At 37.2% G+C, this 14,474-nt stretch overlaps 1 protein-coding gene across 1 annotated transcript in view; it reads left to right on the forward strand.

Annotated features, from left to right (window-relative positions):
• The window catches only part of RXFP1 (relaxin family peptide receptor 1), a 60,377-nt gene that overhangs the window by 14,816 nt on the left and 31,087 nt on the right, over window positions 1-14,474 (forward strand). The window contains exons 3-5 of the mRNA XM_025874376.2: window positions 5,233-5,331; window positions 9,124-9,229; window positions 14,094-14,165. Of these exons, the coding sequence (XP_025730161.2) occupies window positions 5,233-5,331; window positions 9,124-9,229; window positions 14,094-14,165 (277 nt within the window). The remainder of the gene's footprint in view (window positions 1-5,232; window positions 5,332-9,123; window positions 9,230-14,093; window positions 14,166-14,474) is intronic.

Genomic DNA, 14,474 nt, shown 5'->3' on the forward strand with positions numbered 1-14,474 from the left:
CTCTCTCTGTCTATCTCTCTCTCTCTCTTTAACAAACAAATAAATAAAATCTTTAAAAAAATTTTTTTTAAATAAAATAAAAGGGGGGAATCAAAATCTCTCACAAAATTCTCCTTTCTTATATCTAAAGATATGAACCAAGTTTTTAAAAATAAAAACTTGCCAAAAAGCCAACAAACACAGCCAAACCAGGAAAGGGGGACAAGCCAATGCCCTAAACCAAAACCTGACAGGCAAGGAAACAAATAGAAAATTCTGCACTCAATCTTAGCCAAAAGGCCAAGAAGCAATACAAATAGATAACTTTGGAGCCCAGAAGAGTAGAACATTTTGTAAGGCTCCTGACCCTGTCCCCAGAACCCACATGGGAGATGAAGAAAAATGTTGAAAAGTGTCATCATTTCTGTAGCAAGACCACAAAACTAAACTACAATGAAGCTCAGTTTCAGAAAAAATGCACTGCCTTGTTCTTACTCTTGAGATTCCACTTGAGCTCCCCAAATGCTGTAAATGTCCAATCACACTTAAACCACATTTTAATCCAATAATTCAAAGGGTCTCTGTATCTATCAGGGTTTTAATGCATAAAACAGAACGCATTCTAGGTATGTTAAGCAGAAATCAGATACTTACAAAATTCCCAGTCTGGCTGGGACTGGGCGTCCGCAAAGCTCCCCTTGGTGTCATTGAATCCAACAGCACACCACCTAGCTACAACCCAGAGACTGAGACAGTGGCTACCATCACCACTGCTGATCCTGATGCCCCTACCACTAACACAACTGCCTCTTCGCACCCACAAAGCTGCTGGTACCCAAATTGCCCTGCCGCTGCCGTGATTGCCTCTTAACATGATGTCTCTGTTTTAGACATACCAGCAGGAAAATGATCTCTACCTCCCTTCTAGCAGCCAAAATATGTGTGAGTGCACCCCATCCTGGCCGTGAAGGAGATGAGAGATGTTGTTGTAAGCTTTTCAGTCTCTGCTTTCCAGGAACACACCAATGAAGGGGGAACTGAATGGAGGTTGAGCAAGTCAATCTACAGTATCCACCACAGGTCCATTGCAGCTCTACAACGCAATAGCCATGTTCGTTGTGATCTACCCCTTCGGTGACTCAATCAGTACCCCTTAGGATTACCCTCTCAACTTTATTTAGCCTAAGGTAACATTGAGTCTGGATTCAGTCAACAATCTGGCAAACTACTGCTTGAGCTAGCACACTGAATCCAGAAACCTGTATTGATGAACTTTGCCCAATCCAAGTTATAGTCTCTCCTCCTGGTCTAGCAAGCTCAGAAATTGCTCCTGCACAATTTCCTTGGGTTTCTGCTTATCTAAAAGAGCAAAATCTTTTGGTATGTCAGTCTTCACTTTCTAAGTCCAACTTGTCCTTGGCTTCTGGGATGTGGGATGTGCTTATAATAGGCTGGGGGTCAAAGAAGAATGCTCAAAGTGTGGGGCCTGGAGAGACTTCACAAGTTATTCACCTCAAGTAAAGTAACTCACATGTCTCCCACAAACTACAGCCAACCTCATGGGACAGGGGAAGGGAGCTGCTTCTGCTGACAGGAGAGGTTGCACAGGCTAAGGATTTAGAGTATTCAAATTCAACTCAACACATTCAAATGTCCCATCACAGTTCACAGGGTCTCCTTCCACCAGGGTCCTAATGTTCACTTAAAAGAGATAACTACACCTGAATTAGGCTTATACTGTAAACTTGGTAACCCATTGGATCAGATTCTACCTGATTCGAGGTTACATCAACTCTGAGACCACAAGATATAAAAGATTATCTTAGAGTGGTCATGGAAGCCCCCTGGTTCTCTGAACTTTTTCAAACTGATAATGTTAAACCCCGGGCATATCATTTCCTTGCTTTAATCTCTCCAGGACATCTCCATAGCTATCTTATTCCATAACCCTTGAAATTCCTCATTTTCATTCTAATGATTTATCATAACAACCACTTTGCCAGAGTGTAGCCTTCTAAGAGGCGTGTCATAAGGAAGCCATAAATGATCATTTAAGGAACTCCTTTGTCACCGTGTGCCATAACCTTTGAGCATCCTATTTTCTGATAGTAACAGTATTACCATTATCTTCAAAACCAACCAGATCAGATCATCAATCCAATGTTTCCATCCTTGAGGGTCTTTATCCACAATCTCTTCTGGGAGAAGGAAACAGAAACCACTCCAGATTGGGGTCTGGAGGGGAGCCCTTAAGAAAAAAGAGATTTCATACAAAGAAGGTGTTTATAGAATCATTGTAAAGGCTATAGAAGCAGGAGTCAAGAGTGAGGACAAATCACCACCATGCAAGCTCTAGATCGAGAAGCATCTGCTACTGTTGCCACTGGTTACTAGTACTGCTAATCATCTCTTTACCTGTGAAACTGAACCATGAGGCAGGATACAGTAACTGCCCCAACTCGCGCTAGAGACCCACAAGACGGGCATCTACAAACGTCCAGTCTCACTTGCGTGCATCCAAATGGTAGAAACATATCTCTAACAAGAACCCTAGCTGCTTGAGGTCTGGAAAACATAGATTTGAGTTACCAACTTCTAAAGAACATGAAAGCATTCTAAACCCAGTATAGAACAGAGGAGGAGCAAACTGCACAAAATCCACCATGGTTTCAATAACTTGTAGTCTCTGGCTGTACAAGCTCAGTCTCTCCAGTTTCCTCCCCTTCTTCCTGTTTCTGTGCTCGAGAAGTCATCCTCATGATGTCAGAGGCTGGGGAGGCACCTTGAACTGGTTCCTGGGTATTCGATGGCTGGTATTTGCTATTTCTAGGATGTTGCTCCTGGCCACCTAGTTACTGGTGCCCAGCTGGGGTTTCCTGCTGAATGGCTTTAACCTCAGGTAATACTGGCCAGCGCGGGGCCCCTAGACGACTCTATTTGTGCCACGGCACAGCCTGCTGACATCGGCCCCAAACACCATCAAGGTTCTGTAACTGGAGTGTGTGCGCCCTGTGGCGACAATGGCCCAGAGCTGTGCACTGTGGAGTTTGTGGACAGGCCAGTTACCAGTGCCACCCTGACCTCCGGTCATCCCCCTCCAGACCTGCCTAATCAACACTGGGGACTGGACTATGTCTGATGGCTAACCACTTTGATCCTTTGGAGTTTCGGCCTTACACATATCTCACATATCCTCCTGGGTAATGCCAACATTCACTGGAAAGTTTGATTGGAAAATAGATTTAGAATGTGCATTTTCTCCGGAGGTTTCCGGGCAGCCTCGCGGTGCCCAACCCTCCAGCGGCGAGGGTCGCCGTGAATGTGTGATGAGCGTGGTGGCACAGGAAGGCACAATGCGCCTGCCTGGTTGGAACGAAAGCTGGAAAGGTGTTCCTGATTTTTATTTTGGAGGAATCATGTTGTCTTTTTGTGAAATAAAATTTGCATTCAAATGAAAAATAAAAATAATGGTTTTACCAACACGGTTGGTAAACTTGAGGGCCATCCATCACTTATCTCCCTCTGAACTGAGGTCTCATTCTATTACTTTGCTACCTTTATTTTGAAGTCTTCTGTAACAGACAAGATTTAAAACTAATGATGCATGCTAAAAGAAGTAGAATATTTTAAATACAATGTTTAAATAATCTCTTCTTTTCATGGGGTTTCTTTAGAAAAGGAAGTCAATTTTACAAGTATAAATAGCATTTATGTTACTATACCTTTCCTTTTCCAAAGATGATCTTCATGGAGGAGTTAATGAGTGTGGAAAAATAAGAAAATAACCTGGAGAAGGGGGAAAATCATACGAATTATATTTCTTCAGATATGAGCATATTCCCAGAAATTTAACCTTTCAGTTTCAGGCAGTTTGATAGATTGTGGGGACCATTCACCAATCCAGAGAATTTAGGAGGAGTAACAAGATTATATGGAAAAATATAATGAACTGCATCTTAGAAATGTTGAATTTGAGATGCCTGTGGTAAACCGAGGAACCATGGATATGATCAAGACCATGTCACCAAATCTACGCAACTGTACAAAGTTGTAATATCTGGATTTAAGTCTCAGATTTGAATTACACATCCATGGCAGAAATAATTTATAAAATCAATGCTAGATTGGGGGTACCTGGGTGGCTCAGTCAGTTAAGTGTCTGCCTTCAGCTCAGGTCATGATTCTGGGGTCCTGGGATCGAGCCCCAAGTCAGGCTCTCTGCTCAGCGGGGAGCCTGCTTCTCCCTCTCCTCCCCGCTTCTGCTCTCTCTATCTCTGTCACTCTCTCTCAAATAAATAAGTGAAATCTTTAAAAAAAAAAAAATCAATGCTAGATTTAATGCTAGTTTATAAAAACAGGATAAACTTTATAGTTTTTATCATCTGCTCATATGTTTATGCATCCTTAAAGAGTCCTGGCCGCATTCTGAAAAAAATTTAGAACCTCTGGAAAGGATCACATTCAAATTCCCCCAGTAGGGTGAAGGCTTGTACCATCTGCAAAGATCTCCAGAGAAGTTGTGCCTACAGTCCCATTCATAGTCCATCCTATCACATGATTGGCTTCATTGTCTCTTACGTTTAAAAATAACTCAAAGGTCATAAAGAATTTTGTGAAAAAAATTATTTTCTTTTTTTCTCTCCAAAGAAAGACGTTTACTATTCTTGTGGGTTTTTTTAAATTATACAGGAGTTGAATATCAAAATCAGAAAATATAGATGAGAAAATATGGTAAGCCTTCAGAAGAGAACTCCTCTTAAAACCATCCATGTGACACCATAGTGCCCTTTTAAAAAGAAAAAAAAAATGGAATGCAATCATGCTGGGCATGTTATTTTTTTCTTCTTTTCTTTAACAATCATGACTGTCTATCCATGTCGACATACCTCCAACATCAGTTTAAATGATAGAAGAAGACTGAGGGAATCATAATTAATATGCATGCTAGGATCAGTGTGTTGTATTTCAATACTTAAGAAAGTACTGTTTCTTTAAATGTGGTTCAAACACTACTTGCTGAAGAATCACCTACAGTCCCCATAATGGAGACTTGGGGACCCATCTGGACCTATAAAATCAGGACCTCTAGGTGGGGGACCCAGAAATTTGCATTTGTCAATAAGCTCCCAGATGATGTTTATCTCACTAGGTCTGAGAATCTCTTGTTTCTTTTAAAGAGAAGAACCGTTTTTCCCAACACACCAGAATATTTCTGTTTTCTTGAACTTTTCTGCTCTCTGATTTTTATTTTAGGTGACAACAATGGATGGTCTTTGCAATTTGACAAGTATTTCACCAATTACTACAGAATGACTTCCCCATATCACTTTGAGACGCAAACATCTGAATGCTGTAAGTAATCAGAAGGATTGAGTCTCTATTTCCATGAGTTCATAAAAAGAAACCATGTTTTTAAAAGTTGGATCCAACATATTTTTTTTAAATGGTAAACTATAGTTTTCTAACAGCAAACTCTATTAGACATGCAGCCTTAATTTGGGGATTTTATTTAAAAGTGACTCAGGGATCTTAAGTATAAAAGCAATATATCATGCCAGATATTGTGAACAAAATTAATGTCCATCAGTCGGGGTTGCTATCTTATGTCCCTTTTTCACAATCATTATAGACTCTGATACAAAAGAAACTGTAGAAAGAGAAGAACAGAGAAGCTGTTCCGCATTTTAATATTTGCAAGTGAAAAGCTTCTGGGGTCTAAACTACTTTAGAGCTGCAAAAAAGCCTCGTTAATTATAACCTGCTATGCTTAGTCACATGCTGAAAACTTCCAAAACCACGGGAGGGGCTGTGGGAGGGTATAACCTCAGGACTGACTGTGATATTTTAGAACAGGAAGATCTCATAAACAACTCCTTTAAAGAAATTTTGTTTGTTCTAATTATGCAAATGTAAATTTGTGCCTTGGAGTTAAAATTTGGTCCTTGGTTAGATAGTGGGGGGGAGGGGGACCCTTTACTATAATTTTTCCTTTATGTTCTATCACAAATTGTGAAGTCCAGCTTTTTTAAAAAGGTTTAATATTTTTTTTTGTCTTCAGTATTCAAATGAGATTAATAAAAAGCTACTAACAGTTCCCAATTTAAGGGAACATACATCCATCCTGTAAACCCACAAGCTACTCAGCAATCTGTCTCAGCCTCACATTTTCTCACAGAGACCAAATTATTTGATCCCTAAAACCTTTTGGGAAAGAAAAAAGGTAACAGGTATAATTTACCTGCTAATATAATGCAAAAAAAATTAATGGATTATGCCATGTTATCTCAAAACATAGTTTTTATTTTTTTTGTTTTATTGGATAGCCTTTTCTTTTCATCTCTTAAATTTTAATTGAATCTTTTTATATCTTCTTATTCCCAACTGGATTTTAGGCAGTTTACAATAAAAATCTGGATACTAACAGACTTAAGCCATTAATATAATATATAAGACATAAAAATCAACAGTGAATGGGGAAAGGAATGGGAAGAAAAATTATATAAGGAAATCCTCACTGAGAAAAGTTCAATACCTGTGTCCAAAGCTTAGTTCTGAATTTTGTAGTCATCAGGCTAAAGAAGGAAGATAATGGGTTACATAACTTTTATAGCCTGGCTTGTAAAGCAAAAACAAACAAATGGGGGGGGCGGGGAAACAGATCAAGTCAGCAAGAGAGGTAACTTTTGCCTAATCCTGAACTCTGGGAGAAATGTGTCCTAAGTATAACTAATGGGAAGAATGGAGCTATACAGTAAATGACATATCAAAAAAAAAAATTATCAGTTTTTGGTAAAGAACAAATATATAATATTCAATTAGAGTTCTTTAAAGACAATTCAGGAAGGGGTGGTAATAAATAATTAAATGTCCTTTTCAAGCATAAAAGCAGTATAAAACAGAATGAAAAGTGTAGGGTAAAATTTGAGGGTGAAACTTAAAGTTCCTATTTTACCACTTTATTTAAATCAGATTATTATAAGGATTTATTGGAAATTAAACTAGAATGGCTTATAATAATTTTCGGCTGGGTGAAGGAAGTGAGGAATTCACATTTATAAAGTCACCTCTCAGGAACAATATGGAAACTATATCATTAACATAGTATTAGAGTTCAAATTTGAGGGATATGGAAAGTACAAAGATTTAGAAAGAATTGTTTGCTTGCTCAACCATAATTTCACCACTCAGAGGCTACCAGCATTAATCTGCTGGCACATTATTCATCTTTTTTATTTTAACATTGTTGAAATTTCCTGTACAAACCATTTTTATCATATTTTCATTTAGCATTTTAGCATAATCAGGTATCCATGCTGTTACAAGCTCTTTTTGAATATACTATATAATATATTTTAAGTGTCATAATGTGCTTAATCATTCTTTTGATGCTGGATATTTCGGTGTTATTTTTTTCATTTTTCCCTATTACAGGTAACCCTGTAATCAACATATGTGAATTATCTTAACTCCGTCAATGTAAACAGAAAAAACATGCTGGAAGTAATGCTAATTTCACTCCCTCCATTTTTACCCTTCCTAGTCTCACTCTCAAAACCTCCACCCTCTTTCCCAACCCACATTCTCCCCACCACACAACACTCATGTTGGATGTGGCTTATAACTTGGAGACAAAATCAGTGTTCAGCTTCAGAGATCCACAGCCAAAATGGTTACTTACAACCATAAAACTGTTTAAAAGTTCTTGGCGGAGATTCTGTTTACAGAAAACACAAAACCTAAGTTATGATTTTGATCGCTTGTAACCCTGTAAAATAGGCGGTAGAGTTATTTGGGAGGAGAGGAAGAACACCTGTCACCCCATAGCTGAGCAAAGGGATATTTACTAGGTCAAAGTCTCCTATTTACTAGCCAGCTGTGCTCATTAATAATCATCCACCAGCTTCGTCATAGAAATCTCTACTTTGCCATTAAGACACTTTTCAGCTCTCTGGAAGCTTTACTGTAAAAGATCAAAAACTGGAAGCCTACAAGCAGAAAATTCTCATAGAAAGTTTTGTTTGTTCTGTGATGTTTTAAAATATTTTGAGTTGGCTATCCTCATTTTTTAAATAGGTAATTATCTACACAGAATTGTATTTCTGACTTCTTTGAGAAAGTTGTTGACTTGGCTACACATACGCCTGTCCTAACATGACGACAGGAGACGCTGCTCCACTGGGACATCTGGACAAGGCCTACACCCATTTCACCAGGGCCCTGCAGACAGGAGTCTGTAACCTCTGCTGTACGGGTTAGGGTCTCAAAGTAAATGGAGAGGGGAAGCACTCCTTGTGGTTCTCGTTAATCAACCATTCCCCCACAAAGGCAGGAATCAGACTCTATTATACTGAATAACAATCCTCTTCTACTGTTGAGCTAGATGAACACATCATTGCAAGTCTCTAGTAGACTTTAGAACTATGGATCACATCTTTAAGACTATGACTGCAGTCCCACAAGATGGCCAAAGTCATACATCCAGTTCTCCCTCTTCCTGACACTAGCAGGGAGAATAGAATGGCTGGCTATGCATAAAAAAAGTTCATTCCCATAAATGACATTTTAGACATCCTTACATCCCCACATAAGCCACAAGAAGATCATTTAAAAATAATCCTTTAGAGAACTCCTGAATTTTCCAGAAGAAAAAAAAAGAATTCTACCAACACTATAAGTTCGTGTTTAGTTCTCTTCCTCACTAGTTAGAAATGACCTAGTCTTCCATTAAGGGTTTGATTATGCCATTAATAAATACTTTATTCTTAAATAGCAGCTTTAATAATGGACATTAAAGCCCATCACACACTATCATGTCACCCCTGGACATAACCACTCTCCTCGGGTGAGTAAAAGCAGATGACTTCATTCATTTTGCAATAAACAGAGAAGAGCTGTCAGCTATTTACAGAAATGCTTGGGCTGGTAAATGTGTCTGTTTTCTTATCTTAATGTCGTAGCATCATTTTAACATTAAATTAAAAACAAACTTTGTAACCTTAATTTAAAGCATTGCCCATATTGCTTAGGTAAAACATACTTTTGTACTAAATAATTTTCTCATAGCTTTTCATTTCTTTCTTTTCATCACCCTCCTCTTCCTGGTCCCTCACTACCCCCATTCCTTACAACTTCCTCCTTATTCAGTGGTCGGTTCTGTGCCCATGCAATGTCTTTGCCGAGGTTTAGAGGTTGACTGTGATGAGACCAATTTACGAGCTGTTCCGTCAGTTTCTTCAAATGTGACTGTAATGTAAGTAGAAAAGAATGGCTTCATCCTGACAGCCAGAATAGCACCTGTAAAACTGTATCATAATTAAGGTCTTGTCATTATTAATGCATTTTTATTCAAAGATGATGTCATTGCTCTCGGTCAATTATAATGATTGCTGCTATTTATTTTACATTCATTAAATGTTAGGCCCCACTCTAAATTATTCTACATATTAATTTATTTAGTCCCTCATAATAAACCTGTGGAGTATTTAGATATAGTAACTTATTTAGACCTTCATAATAATCCTATTTAGTATTTAGTATCATATTTTATCTAAACAAAAGATGTCATCATTTGTGTGCTACTAAAGAGAAAAGGCTGCCAGTTAAACTATTATATAGAGTTTTCTTATTACAAGAACTGACATTTATTGAAAGAGCTCTTTTAGAACTTTGTTGTAAACACTCTTACCTATGAATAAAAAAAAAAGAAAACAAGTGAAATAAATTGGATAACATATTCATTTTTATGAATTCATATTTAAAATCTAACTCTCCTGAATCACATTTGGCTCAGAGATGTTGATGTTGTTTTCCCCCCCACCCCGAGTAACTCAAACTTATGTATATAGAAGAAAATTATCCTCATACTAAGTGGTTTGTTGATCCAGTACTAATTTGAATTCAGCAAACTTTAGCAACACAGTCACACACATTTGTCTGAAACATTTTAAAAGAAATAAGGGGAAGGTAGATACTTTAATCCAATGTTTTTGCTGAGTTTTTTGTTTCATCCAGATGTTTTAGTGCCGTATGGCTCTGACTTTTGAGTATAAGAAGACAAAATGGGAGTAATTCTTAAGTTTACAAATAAGTCCTGCCTTTGCCAACCCAAACCACATAACACAGCAACTCATATGCTTGAACTATAAGAGGCAGAGAGAGCTAGAGCTCAGAGTTCCTGTAGACAGTGGTGGCATTAAATTAACAAAATCTGGGTGGGTTTCCTCAACTGATGGTGACCTAAAGAACTTATCCAAATTGGCAATGAGCTAAGAACATCAAGCAGGTTAAACCACAAAGACTTGTTTTCCAAAGGAAACAAGTGACAGTCCCACCCGGACTAAGGCTAACATTCTATCCTATCCTCAAGTCACCAGAGCTCTCTTCCATAGTAATTAGTCTTCCTAGAAAACAATAATAATATTTTACTAGAATAAAATAATAATCTGAGGTTCTGTGGAGAGTTTCCACGATTTAAATCATGACTGGACCTGCTCGGTATAAAACTTGAGATGATTTCATTCTATTTTCAAAGAGAAACATTTATCACCCCCACTGTTTGAATCAAATTATCAGAAAATGAGTCAAAGAATACCCCGATGCTGCCAGTCTCGTTTTTCACTTTCCTGAAAGTAAGAATTGAATCCGTTCTTCTACAACTTAGCTAAACTTTGCATAAGAAAGGAAGAAAGAGATAGAACTGGAGGGATGGAAGAAGATAGGCAATACTAACCAGAGAGTTCATGCCCCTAAAGAATACCCAAAGGCATTCGGATTCAAGTTAAAGTAAAAAACTGTTCTGGCTCAGTACATTCATACATACATTCATACAGCCATTGTACAACCATTCGTACATATATTCATAAAGAAGTGTGTGCACTCCTGTGAGCCACCAGTTTTCAAGCCTTGGTATAGAAATTGGGATGGGACAGCTCCTCCTGAAGATGGGCTACAGGGAAGCAAGGGAGAAGGAAGGGTCCAAGATGACTTCAGAGTTTCCATCCTGAGTAATAGAGTGGTGGGAGAATGGGGAGACTGGGTGACAGTAAGTGGGAAAGATTAGGACTCCAATTTTAGATGCCTTTTTCAACTTGAAGTGAACAGGTCAGTAGAAATTCTCAACAGGAATTTGAAGATGGAGAAATAAAGCTCAGGAGTTTGTGTCTGTAACACTTTATTTTTTGTTAAAAAATAGCAATTTCTTGTGCTTTGGGTTGAGCAGCTTGATTCAGGTTGTCCATTTCTACTTTACTCTGCAGAACTCTGACTCAACATCATACCTTGCCCCAGCCTTCATTCAATTCCATAGAGAAAAGGAACTGTGGGCTTCACAGCAAATATGTTAGAAGAATAAATATCAAATTTTATTACTGAGCTCGTTCCGTATCTTGAATTGGAACTCTCACAGGGAAATGTTGGAAATGGACTAAATCATATATAAGTATCAAAAAAACCAATAATCCAAGTAATATGTATTGAAGTTGGGATTTTTAAGACAATTCATAAACGCAATTGAACATAAAAGACAAACAAATATATGATTATTTATGCATTGTTCTGGCTTCCTAACTGGTAGTTTTGACTGTGTGAAGGCTGACTATAACAGATCCTAGAATTCAATCACTAAACTACATAATCTGATTGTAAGAACTTTATCAAAACTATGCCTAGCTTTGACAATAATAATTAAACTAGGTAGTTTCTCTCTTTCGCCTGCACACACCACTTTGTAAAGAGTCAGACTTGGAATATTACACTTTAAAACACAAGAATTTATCATATTAAAAAGTTTTTTGGCTTGTCCTATTCATTGAGAATAATACCACCTACCTTTTTCCATTTCAACAGGGTATTATGAAAATATGGAGAATGCTATTTGTTAAAATATTTGACATCATTTAGAAAGAAGTAGCCTAAAAATCCTAGGCACTGTCAATAAAAAAAAAACCAACTTTCTAAGAAACATTACTTAAGGAATCCTTAAATTTGCTTTCCTTCCCTCCAGAGTAACTTTCCCACTCACGTGCAGTTAGGCTCTTCCTCTTGGATTCTCTCATTAGAACCTCACTTGTGTCTCTCTGAAGCACATCGAACATTCTTCCTTGTGCTGTAGTGATTGGAGTCCTAATCTTCCCTACCAGAAAAAGGGAAGTGCCATAAGCTCAATGGGGACCTACAATTTGGCTTTTCTATGTATCCTCCAAAGTTCCTAATGGAGTATAATAAGCTCTAAACACTGTTTTTTAATTGAAGTCACAAGAAAATAAATAAAATAAAAAATAAAACAAGATGATGGCCTTTTTAGCCCTGGGCTATAAAACTGAAGTCATGGTCCAAAGAAAACTCTCTATTTATAGACAAAATATGTTCTTTGTCACCCAAATAGAGTATAAGCTTCTTAAGAGCAGTGACATTATCCTTTTCTTCCAAAGTGCAAATGGAATTCAACATATGTTGAGAAGATGAATGAATGTATGAATGAATGAGCACATTTTTGAAAACACACTAAGCTTTAATCCATATTTTTAAATCAAACTCAAATACTCAACTGTTCATTTTTATACAACACAAACATGTAATACAGGATGTAAAGCAGAATTGAAGATCCAAGCCAAGGAAGAATGATTAGTAGAACAGGAATTCTCAATTAGCTAACATAAGGAATGAAAGAACATTTAGTGATAGCCTGGCAGCTAAGAAAGATTTCAAGAGAGAGTTCATAGTTAATCAGCCTTTGGCATTCATTCATTAAAAACCACTAAATGACTGCTATGTATAGTCCAGAACAGTGTTTCTTAAATTTTTTTCTTTTCATTACTGCCCCCCAAGCCCTTTTAGGCATTTTTTTCTATTTGTCCCCTCCTGTGAAATTCTAATAGAACACATATACTGTATCTCTGTTTATGTACACCTGTTCTTCATCCATTTAAAAAGGTAAGATGTTTTTTCCCTCCTTAAGAACCAGTTTTCACACCGTGGAGCAATAACATACCTGTTGAGGATACATGGTCTCCTAGACTCTAGAATAGCACTTCGCAAGTTAGATTCCAAAACTGTGTCCTGAGGAGTCTGAGAAACTCTTTTGCTTTAAGAAGTCTTCATTATCAAGTTTAAGCAACACTGGTCCAAACCAACATAACAACTAACACTGGTAGTGCCTACTGTATGATGTTGTCATAACCTGAGTCCTTTTTGCCTATCAAGCATCTCCAAATGCATATCCCACAGCAGACAACCTGCACACAATGCAGTCTATTGTTCACTTAACAAGGAACATCTGTTCCTTATAAAGACAGTAACAATTGCATTATATTATTACAGGTCATCTAGTACAAATAGATGCTTTCACAGCTAAAGAGACTGACAAGGAAAGATTATGTATGGTTCATGCAAGAGACTCCAGCTGCAATGGTCTGGGTGTTGTTCTGTTTGGTTTGGTTTTTTGCTTCTTTAATTTTTTTTTTCCTACTACCTTACATTGCTTTTCTTTAAAAAATTAAAGGTTTAAATCCTTCCCAGTAGAACCACAATTATGTGGACCTGGTTTGCGGCAAGCTACATATCAAATTGTGATTCAAGTGAATCTATACAATTTACTAGAAATTGAAATGAAATCACTTATTGAATAAAGACGGTTCAGTTGTACTTACCAATTGACAGTTGCCTTCATAAAGAATTTTAAAAGGAAGTAAAGGTAGTGGGATGTGAGCAATGAAATATTGAAGAATATAAAATTACCTAAGTTCTTGAATGTGCTTTAAACAGAACACACTATTTTTATTGCCACTTCAAAAATGAGATGCTTTCTAGTTCCTGTTAAATAAAAAGAGGAAAGAAAATGTAACTGACAACTGTTTTCCTAGTTTCGTTACTTTTGTGTTTTGTTAGAATGACAATGTTGTAACCTAAATTTAAGAAAAGATAAATATCTGTAATAATACAAAACTAACAGTTAGACCTAGTTCAAATGGTACTATGGATATGAGAGTAACATCATGAAATAAAATGTTTCCTGAGAGCTGATGCTAAAGTAAATAAAGCTTAGAATTATTTATACTGTTGTAGTATAAAAGTAAAGAAAAAAACACTTTAAGAACCACAACTTACATTTATTTCAGGTCACTTCAGTGGAACTTAATAAGAAAGCTTCCTCCTGATGGCTTCAAGAAGTACCATAATCTTCAGAAGCTGTAAGAAAAAAATTTAATTCCCAGTGTTAAAATTAACTCACATTGTTTTGGCCTATCTATCTCTTCCCACTTCTGCACAGACCAACACTATACCATTAAGTCTAGTGCCTCCTCAGGAAATTATTTAGCTGTTAGCTAGAGACTACCAGGCAACTTTTTTTTTTTTTTTTGAGGAGTTCTAGAAGCCATTCTAGAAAAATTACAGATACTTATTTCCAAAAAAACTGGAGCACGTAAGTTTTGAGTTGTCCTGCCACACACTGGCCTGTAAAGAATTTTCTTCCACATGTTTACAAATTCAGTCTCCAG

This window comes from Callorhinus ursinus, unplaced genomic scaffold (genome assembly GCF_003265705.2).
Source record: "Callorhinus ursinus isolate GAN/ISIS: 27379988/994484 unplaced genomic scaffold, GSC_fseal_2.0 scaffold4, whole genome shotgun sequence".
In the NCBI taxonomy this organism is placed as follows: Eukaryota; Metazoa; Chordata; class Mammalia; order Carnivora; family Otariidae; genus Callorhinus; species Callorhinus ursinus.